Genomic DNA, 10574 nt, shown 5'->3' on the forward strand with positions numbered 1-10574 from the left:
TTTGAGTCTTCTCTTTTTTTCCTTCACCAGAATTTTGAACTTCTACTGTAGTAGTGGTGTCATCACTGTGGTCATTTAAGGATAGAGAACAATACAGTCTTTGTAGGAAAAGGCAGTGGCATTTATTTTTCAACTTGAAAAAAAGCATTCGAATTTTTGGATTGGCTTTTCCCATCTCTGCCATCTAGTCTAATAAACATAATCATTCCCTGTAACATCTTAGTCCATTTAAAATACGGCACCTGTAAGTGAAGTTCTCCTGATTTTTAAAGGCAAATGAGCTGGGAAAATTTAGTATGCTATACTGCTAAAGTAAATTTGTATTTGTATAATATATGCTGTTGTTTAAAGAGAAGGAGAAAGAATTAGAGGAAAATTACTAGAATTTACAAAGCACACCCATAAGCATTGGTTCTGCTGGTAACAGAAGGACAAAGGGAATGGTTTGAAGATGTCTGTTTGGTTTGGGATCTGAAGCTGAAGATCTCAGAGTTCAGGAAGTAAGTTCCTTTCAGATGGAGATGAGTTGGAAGATAGAATAGAATAGAATAGTTGGAAGGGACCTACAATGATCATAGAATCATGGAATGGCCTGGGTTGGAAGAGACCTTAAAGATCATCAGTTCCAACTGCCCTGTCGTGGACAGGGACACCTTTCACTAGATCAGGTTGCTCAGAGCCCAATACAACCTAGCCTTGAACACTTCCAGGGATGGGGCAGCCACAGCTTCTCTGGGCAACCTGTTCCATCACCCTCACAGTCTAATCTAATCTAAACCTACTCTCTTTCAGTTTGAAGCCATTCCCCATTGTCCTGTCACTACATGTTCTTGTAAATAGTCTCTCTAATCAGCCAACTGCTGACACTCCAGGACTGAGCAGAAATGAAAACCTATTAATAAGGGCATTGGCCAAATACTGACAGGCATTGGGCATCAACCACCTCTCTAGGAAGCCTCTTCCGGTGTTTCAGATGCTCTTCAGAAACACACCCAAAATGATCCAGATGCAAATGGGCATGCTGTCCCTGGGACCAGGTTAGAGCTGATCTGAAGTAAATCCCTACAAAACCTGAAATGCTTGTGGTGTACATGTCAGGTCCTCATCACTAGCTGTTTAGCTGCATTAATTGCTAACATAGAGACACCTTTTGTCCTGTTTTTCTGTAAAATTTGTCTTCAAATTGAGCTTTTCTTTAAACCAGTCTTGGGCCTTTTCTTACTGTGAGAATGGTCTTCCCAAGCCAGTGGGATTTTCTCCTGGTAGTGTTGTCTTTTAAGACACTTTGATATTCTGAGACCACTGGTGTTTTGCTGCTGCTCACAAATAGTCCTCTATAAAATACTAATAATGGCAAATCTTTGTAATAGGTCATGGAACCTTAGAAAATGTGAGGCAGGTCAGGACTTGACTTTGGTATCCTTAGGCTCAGTTGTGAGCACAGCTGAGAAACCCTCTGGCAGACATCTTTGTCTCATCCCCCGCAAGGACAAGCACTCTTTTGCTGTCATTTTCTCAGCTCAAGGGGCTAAGGTTTATGCAGAAGCCTGCTGCTGACACATGGAGGGCATGTGCCATGTCACATTGTGGAATTTGTCTTTCAGTTTCTCTTCAAAAAGTCTACAAAATGGGTTCAAAGATCACTCTTAGGACAGTGAAGCCAGGCGCTTGGGAGTGGGCATGTCAGACTTCCAGTTGCTCATGCAGCCTTACCTCAACTACTGTGTGCACAGCACCATTGTAATTCAGAGACTTCTGACTTTATTCCTTCTGTCTCTGGGTTTTCCACCTATAAAGTAATCCTAATAAAAAAACATTGTCATTGCATTGCAGTCACACAAAGGCAAACTGCAATCACTGAGCATTAATCAGTGAGCCTCACAATAGTGAGGTGCATAAGGGAGATCTCCAGCAGGATTTTGTAGTGTTCAGTAAAAAAATGGTGGCCCACACACATGAACAGTCCCAGTCTACATATTGTGCTTAGTACATCAGTCCAAGGTTTGTGGCCCAAGTTGTATCTCCAATTTCTCGATTGCTTGACTTCAAACCTTGATTTTACAGCTGCATCCCTTTGACTGCAGACTTTTTGTGTTTTTTTGTCTTATGTTTTCAATGTCATTAGAAGCTGTCTATCTTAATTTCAGACCTTTAGGTTAAGAATTGAAAATATTTTTTAAATCAGTAGATAATTTGTGGTTTATTAAAATTGTAGTTGCACTGTGGAATCTTGTTACTTTATATTTAGTCTTTTGTAAGCTAGACATTTTTCCTTTGAAATCAATTGAAAGAATCTTGTATTACTTCTATCGAAAAGGAGCAGTGTTTAAGGAGACTGTTTGGATGTTTCTACTGATACTTTTCCTAAAGTAGCTCCAAAGTGCTTAAGCTACGCAGAGATCTGTTAAATTCAGAAACTGAGTCCAGCTTTCAGAAATTTAGTTATCCATTAATTGTAATTTACATCAAAAAGATTAAGAAAAATAAATTAAGACATATGAAATAAGAGAAAGCTATCATATGAAGCCATAAACATTTTGGGTGGATTCTTTAGATTTCCTTAATGGGTTTGGATCAAATTCTTCAGGACTTATGTAAAGAAAGGTTAAAAGACATGATTGTGATTTTGATTAAACAGGTTCAGGAGGGGTTGGCAGTATTTTTTCCTAGCAATAAGAGTTAACAATAGTAGAAGCTAAATAGAAGAAATTTAGACAAAAATTTTCCATAGCTCAGAAAAAACCTATGAGGTAGAACCAGATCATACCATGATGACTATCTGTTGTGGCTGTTTCTATAGTGGAGTTTTCTTTTTGCCTGCTAGGTCTGTGGAAGATGGAGAGCGGCCCTTTGCACTAGGAATGCAGTTTGTTTTATTACGAACTCTTGGTAAGTCTTACAGTAGCTCAGCATTTCCATAAAAGCTCACCATGTTCAGCTTAAATGCACTATTAAAATACTAAACTTCCATAAATCTGGAATTAATTGCCTGATTACTGTATTAGGAACCTAAAATTGATAGTTTCTGAAAACATTGTATCTGAAAATGCAGTTATTTCTCTTTTTTTTTGTTACTGACTTTCTAGAACAACATTTTTGACCCAGAAAGATACATTTTTCCAGTTTCAAATTGTATGTAAAAATTAATAGTTACTAGAATTTTTTCTCGTTTAGAAACTGATTTTTGTTGCTTTCAGCAATAACAGTAGTTTTTGTCATTTTTCAAATAAGGAGCATTTGTTACTTAATGTCTTAATTTCAAGTACTTCAGAGCAAAAAGGGGTGCATGTTAAAAGTTTTATTCAATAAAGCAGCTTCTTTTAAGCTCTTCAACTCCTAAAATCCTGCCTATTAAGAACACTCCAGGTGTTCAGCTACTACAAAATATATGACTAGAGCAAGGAAGGACTATTCTAAGAGAACAGGAGGAGAAGCCCATATAGCTGCATCTGGAAGTTTTGTTTGAGGAAGGAATTTCAATCTTGTCTTAAAGGTGGTGTATTTCTGGAGAAAGCAGGAACATTCAGTGGACTGACTGCATTTTTAGCTGCCTTAGAAGTTAAGGTCTGTTTCTGAGGAAGATTTATTCAAAAGAAAATTGAAAATCCTAGTGGTCTCACCACTTCCATCCATCTTCAGTAAGAAAATAATTTTATGGTCTTTGGTGCTTTTTCTCCTTAATCTAAAAGCAGCACCTTTCCCAGCTCACAGGCAGTGGAGGTTCAGCAAGTAACGCTACAGAGAGACTGTATTTTACCCTCTCCCATGTTTTACTTCCTGAGAGCAAAATTGAATTTTCTTTGAGGGGCACATAGTTCAGGAGCTGTCTGGGGACAGCAAATTGAAGCTGTACCTATTGTAAGGTGCTGCTGCATTGTTTTCTTTGTTTCAATTCTCTCCCATTTGTGGTAGGTTTCATGTGTATAAAGTAGTGTTGGTGGGAAGATTGGCTGACCAGTTTTCCACGTTTTACATTTCATGTAAGAACAGCAGTGTAGAAATCTCAAAAATTTTCGACCTACACTGTTTGGCTAAGGCATATAGTTCCTTTACAAGTTTTCCACAATGTACTAACACATATTATTTCTCTTGCTATTTTTATTTCAGCTTACATTCCCACTCCGATTTATTTTGGGGCTGTTATTGACACCACATGCATGCTTTGGCAACAGGATTGCGGCGTACAAGGATCTTGCTGGGAATACGATGTCACCTCCTTTCGTTTTGTCTACTTTGGGTTGGCAGCTGCTCTCAAATTCGTGGGATTCCTTTTTATTTTCCTGGCCTGGTATTCCATTAAGTGTAAAGAAGAACAACACCAGAGACAGCGATGGAGGGCTTCACTGGTGAACACTGTGAGTGAGATGGTTGGACAAACTGGACCCCAACAAAACTATGCACGGACTAGATCCTGCCCTACCTTCAGTTCCCGAGGAGACACCAATGTGGCACAAGGAATGAACTGCTTAGAGCAGACATACCCCAGCCCTTTTTCAGAAGCAATAAATTCCTCAAATGAAAATGTGTTGGAAGAAGTCACTGCTGAGATATAGACCCCTGGCTTGGTAATGTAATATTTAATTTTGTTGGTTGACTTAATTACGGCGCCTTGTAAAACACCTGTGCCTTCTATTTTTAATCTAAATGTAACGTGATAAAACCAACAAAGCTTGATGCAAACAACCATAATATGTTCCTGAGGGCTGGATACCTCAAACCAAACCAAGTTCTTATTCCTCCCCTCCCAACAATGGAGTTTTAAAAATGGTGTTTGTAATTATTTCAGATGTGTCCATTAGATGTCCGTGCTCTGATCTAATATCATTGTAAAGATGAGGTGTTATGAACAGCAGAAGTCAGTGGAAGACTGACAAAAACTCATATTGTTGATGTTTAGACTCACAAGAATGCTTAAATGTATTGTCAACTTCATATCTGCAAATTGTATTTTTAAGAGAGTAGTTACTGTGAGTTCTGCTATGAAGCACAACTGAACTTATTTAAACTATGCAACTTATTTGGATAATTGTATGTGCAGCAAAATAAGTTTAAAGTTTGCTTTTAAAGACATTACTGCAACTGAATTTGAAAGGGGCTATTTTCAAACATAATCATTAAATTAAAAAATAACATAAGGTTTAAAGTACTGTTAATAACATGTCAAGCCATACAAGAATTATGCATCAGGTAACGTTTGCAAATGTTGAGTTGTAACATCTTTATCCTGTCAAAATGTGCATTAATTTTCATTTGATGGGATGTAGTCATTCTTCACAAAGTACACAGGCTAGGAAACTGTAATGCTTGAAGTAAAAAACTTCAGTATTAATTTATAGTAACATTAAGATGTAGGAATCATACACACATACCAGAGTGGATATGTGCATGTTTCTGTAATGTTATTTGGGTGGCTGTTACTAGCACCAAATCCATACTTTCCTGAAGAAAAAACCAGCCAGTTGTAGCTTGATAGGAAGAGTTTGGCTGTCCTTCAGAATTTTGTGTATAATTCAACTTCAGTGGAAAAGTCCCGAGGGGGAGCTAATGGCCTTGTCTCGTGTCTGGGTGGCTGTCTGGGACCTGATGGGTCCCTTGCAGCCAGCAGTGGCACACAGTTCAGGCTGGTGCTGTTTGCACCTGCTGCAGGAGTGAGTAGAGAAACCTTTCAAGAGAGCTGAGAGCAGCCTGCCCATCGTGGTGCTGGGTACAAGGCTCTCCCTCCTCTCCTGGCACCACTGGGGCACTGTGCACCCTGCCATCCAGGACAGCTGGGGAGGGGGTTCCGGCTCAGACCCTCTCATTTCTGCCACACTTCTGCCTCTGCAGCTGCTCAGTGCTGGGCAGGCTGGTGGCACAGGGCTGGAGGTCCTGGTTTTGTGGTTTGTCCCACATGTGGCTGCCTTTCCTTTTCTCAACTTCATTGAAAGCTTCTGGGAAGGCAAAGGGTGAGTTTACCTCTCCTTTGGCCTTCCAGGAGAAGAGCTAAGAATAGAAATTATCAGCGAGTATGGACTCACAAGACCTGCTGTGGCCTTTGCCTATTCCAAATTACTGTGGCGTGTTTTCTCCCTGAGAGACGCTGAGACTTTCTAATCAAATGTGTTTGGCATTTCATTTCTTGTTCTGAAGGCTTTGTAGTGCCATGCTTATGATGTACTAATGATGTCTCAAAGGGCAGAGAATGATTTCAGGTGGACAACAGGAAGTCAAAGCTGTATTGTACCCTGTAGGTGAAGTCTTAGAAGTGTAGGAAATTAAAAGCAGTTTTCACAGATGAATTGGTGATAGTCAGGTTTGGATTTTGCCATGTAGAGAGCTTGTGTGAAAATAAATAGAGCATAATTTCTACATATTGTTCAACAGAGTTATTCCTGATTTAAGTTTTCAATTTATAATATGTAAATTTATCAAACATTATATGGAACCAAGTCCTTGAAATTAAAGGCAGTATACTCTCCTTGGCATCCACTGAGTTGTCCTGGGAAGAGTAGGTTTCCCTCTCCACCTTTGCTGACTGCCTTTTGTCATCTCCTGGTTCTTCTTGAGCAGCACATAAGACTACCCACAGGGCTGCTTGCCCTGCTTGAAATGGTGGCTGCTTATTTCAGAATGTCTTAGTCCGTTTATGTAGTTTGTAACAATTCTCACTCTTTCTGTGTGCAAACTCAGATTTGCATACAGAGGAACAACATAGAGGAATATTGTTTTGATAATTTCCTACTATTCTGTCCATATTAACAGGTTTTTGGGGTAAAGCCTGAGAATGTTTTTGTCTCTTATGCAGCCACCAGGTATGCGTCCTCAGTCAGCACATGCCACCTGAGATGTTGGCTTCTACACTTCTTATCCCGAGAAATAAATTTCCTTGGCTCAAAGGTGTTGGGTATAATTTTCTTTTTTTGCTATAGGAGATCAGAATAGATGATATAAATGTTTCCTTTTGCTCCAGTCTCAAATGCTTGTTGCACCAGGAATTTCCTGCCATGAGAAAATTTGAGGCAAAGCAGTGGGACGAAGTGTAATTTCAACCCATCACCCATCCATTTTAATCACTTCCCCATTTTAATGATTATGGGGTGAGGTGAAGAGTGACAATCTTTTCAAATACCTCAGAAACAGAGCACTTAGGGAATTGTAAAAGACTAGAAATGAATCATTTATCCTGATCTTTTCTATTTCATGCCTTGTGTGCAGTTCTGTTCCATGCGAATAACAAGAGAGAGCAGATTAGGATTGTCAGGAACTAATGGCACTGATGCCAAAGAATGAGAGAAGTGACACATCTGCAGCTGCTGCTTCTGAGCTTATTTCAAGGGAATTCAGAGCTTGTTGGGATGGAGACCACTGATTTTTTTAGGAAATCCTGACCCTTCAACTTCTAAAAAGATTCATATTTTGAAATGTCTGAGAAACTGGAATGTAGAAGGAAAGATGTTAACTTTGGAAATACTGAAAAAGCTTTTCAATAGTTTTTTACTTTTTCTTTGAAAATTATATGCAAAACAAAATTCTTTACTTTTCAAACAAATTTGTTACTATTTTTGAATATAGATAATTTTGACAATTTGAGTAAATTTCTACAAAATCACTTAATTATAATTGGCATCCTCTGAAAGAAAGAAAACCCAAACTGTGGCCAGTTTTTGATTCATTCCTGAAGGAGGGTTTATTTGTGAGTAAGCTATAACAGTCTAAACTAAACCAATAAAGGCATGTAGGGGAAACACATTAACTTCCTGGAGAAGTCAATTCCAACATTGTAATTGACTGAAATATGGACTGAGACCTGCTGAACAAACACTATTTTCTGAGGTTGTCATTGCTGAAGGAAGCAGAATTGCCAGAGAAGTTGAGTGCCTCCCTAGCAGTAGTAAAGATCAACGTGGTGCTAAACCAACTTCACAGTAACTAAAAAAGAACTTTGCCTGTCATCCAGTGAAGGGACCCATGCTGTCTTCCTACTGTGAAATCCTTTCACCATAGAATATAAAATTCCATTAATTTCCGCCACCTTCCCTCTCTATCCCAAAATACATAAGGTTTGGTAGCAGGGAATACAAGAAAAGGTAAAGCAGGTGTCCTGCTTACCCACAGGCTGCTGTTGGTAGCAAACCCAAGTCACCTACCTACACTTAACCAGCCAGTGGTAATATGGAGCAACAACATCTGGTGATTAACTACAAGTCCACAAAGTGCCATCATGCCCTCATAGGAACAGACTGATTCCCTCTTACCCCACTTATTCCTGATTTACAGTGAGGAACGAGAGGAGAAGTAGCCTAAATAAATGGACTTGACTGAACAGGTAATCGTCCCTGCATAGCCTCCCATTTATCCTTGTTTCCTTAAAAAGGAGAAAACTTCAGAATGGTAAATGTGTAGCCATGGCCTTGGGTGCTCATGAGTGCAGCACCCTCCAGAGATGGTTCATAGATCATTGTGGGTCTGGAATAATCTGGAGAGTGGGACTCTGTGTTTCCCATTTTAGGCAAAAGCCCTGTGGTTTTGGTTCCCCTTCTTCTCCATGAGCCTACTGGATATAATAGGGTATAATTTGGAACTGGTGACATTTTATATCCTTTCAGTACAGTGTGAGCAGCTGCAAGAAACGTTGAATATTATGGTGCAATTTATATTTATTTGGAAACTTTTAGTTCTTTGGACAACCTATGTATCTTTAAAAGTATGTGTAGTAACATGCAGTTTCTCAGAACTTGCTGTTATGTAAGCAGAGTAGGGGCACAGATCTCCTACTAGGTATTAGAAATGTAAGTTTGAAAGGCCCTAAACTAGTTACAAATAATTGAGTATACTGATTTCAAAAATATGTTTGTTTGGGGGTTTTTAATATAGCTTATTAATTTGTAGTATTAACCATTAATTCATTATGGCTCTGATCCAGCAGAACACTTTAATATGTGTTTAAATTTATATACTTAAGTAATGCACTTAAAAATGATGCATGTATGTAAGTATGGGACTGAGTCCCATCTGCATTAAAAAAGGAATTCCTTTACCCAAAGAGTAATTTCCATGATGTGCTTTTTCCCCATGTGATAATTGTAACCAGAACAGCACAAAGTAGCACTTGAGTACTCTCCTGTGGCATTCACGTGTGGCTACTTATATATCTGGCAATGGAGGAAAGTTTTCATTTTCAAATAGAATTCAAATTAAAAATATTTTGTGGACATGCTCTAAGATACATTCTAGTTCTTCCAGCCATTCACTCTTTTTATGAATATCCGGCTGAAAACCTGTGTGTTACATGGGGAGATAGATTAAATAAGGGCATCTTTCTGACCTTAGAGCCAATGAAATTTCTCAAGTGATGCTGTAAGTTTGAATTGTGCCCTCTCACAGAATTTGGACCTAGAGGTTGAGGTGACAGATTTTCAATATCCCGCATAAATGGAGCAGAGCACTGCCTGCTCAGTGTAACTCCAGAGAGCGTGTCTGGGAGAGGGGTCAGCACCTTCTGTACTGTTCCTTTGGGGTTTTGCCCCAAAAGGCCTGAATAATTGCTGCCTTACTACACTTCTGTGTGTGTAATACCACAGCTCTTCATGGTGTTCTATTGACATAAAACTGAAGATAAATAAATAGGTCCAAAGTGTCTTATTGCTATTTTGGAGCCAGATTCTCAGCCTCATCAGTCTAATATTGAGGCTGAAAAACTGGGCCATACTTTCATTTGGAATTTAACAAGTTGGAGCTTTAGCAAGTGCTTGTTTAGCTTTTATACTCCATTCACTGGTTACTACTAATATTTTCAGAGATCAAATACAAAAAACTTCCTAAACAAATTTATCCTTTTCTGTTTTCTCAATAATGTGTCTTTTATAATGGCATAGGAGATGCCGTGCTGCATTGCTTCAGTATCTGGGTTCCCCCAGCTGAATCCATCCAGCTGTGGTTGCTTTCCAAGGGCTGAAAATACCTGGTAACAGAGATTTACCTGGACTGCAATCTGAATCACAGTTGCTTTGGACAGAGTGTTTGCCCCTTGTAGATTAAACCTGTATCAACACATTTCAGGTTCTTCACATACTGGACTTGATTTTATGGACACTTTTATGACTTTAAAGTGCTTAGAAGATGGGCAGTCGACATAATGGTGGTAGACTTGTTCTTTGGTAGAGAATTAGGGCTTTCTTTTTTTCTTTTACCATCTTGTTTTACAAATAACAATTCAAAAAGGTTACATGTAAACATTGTCACAGAGTTACCCATATCCTGTAGCCATATCCATTACATTGTACTACAGTTAATGCCTGCGGTTTTTAGCAGTCCCCCCTCCAGTCCTTAAGATACGATTTTTCTTTTCTGTTATTACAGCCTTTTAAACACAGAAGTAGCTCTGCAATTTCAAAGTAACTCCAAAGTTTTCTTGACTTCAAGTGTTACAAAATAGATGCTTATTTATCTGGGTTCCATTCTACTGTTCTAATTATTGCATTGCTCATTGTGTGTACTATATTCTCTTAGTTTTTCAATCTCAAACCAGTTGTCACAATGTTATTCTGTAACAATGTTTTGTTCGTTATATAGAATAGGTGAAAAGCTGTGGAATT

General features: G+C 38.8%; 1 protein-coding gene across 1 annotated transcript in view; it reads left to right on the forward strand.

Annotated features, from left to right (window-relative positions):
• SLCO5A1 (solute carrier organic anion transporter family member 5A1) overlaps positions 1 to 7206 on the forward strand; it is a 70908-nt gene extending 63702 nt beyond the window's left edge. Inside the window, exons 9-10 of the mRNA XM_027674801.1 lie at positions 2825 to 2889; positions 4108 to 7206. Coding sequence (XP_027530602.1) covers positions 2825 to 2889; positions 4108 to 4553 — 511 coding nt within the window. The 3' untranslated portion in view covers positions 4554 to 7206. The remainder of the gene's footprint in view (positions 1 to 2824; positions 2890 to 4107) is intronic.
• The last annotated feature ends 3368 nt before the right edge of the window (positions 7207 to 10574 follow it).

The sequence above is a fragment of the Neopelma chrysocephalum genome, unplaced genomic scaffold (genome assembly GCF_003984885.1).
Source record: "Neopelma chrysocephalum unplaced genomic scaffold, ASM398488v2 Primary Assembly neopelma1_22, whole genome shotgun sequence".
Lineage (NCBI taxonomy): Eukaryota > Metazoa > Chordata > Aves > Passeriformes > Pipridae > Neopelma > Neopelma chrysocephalum.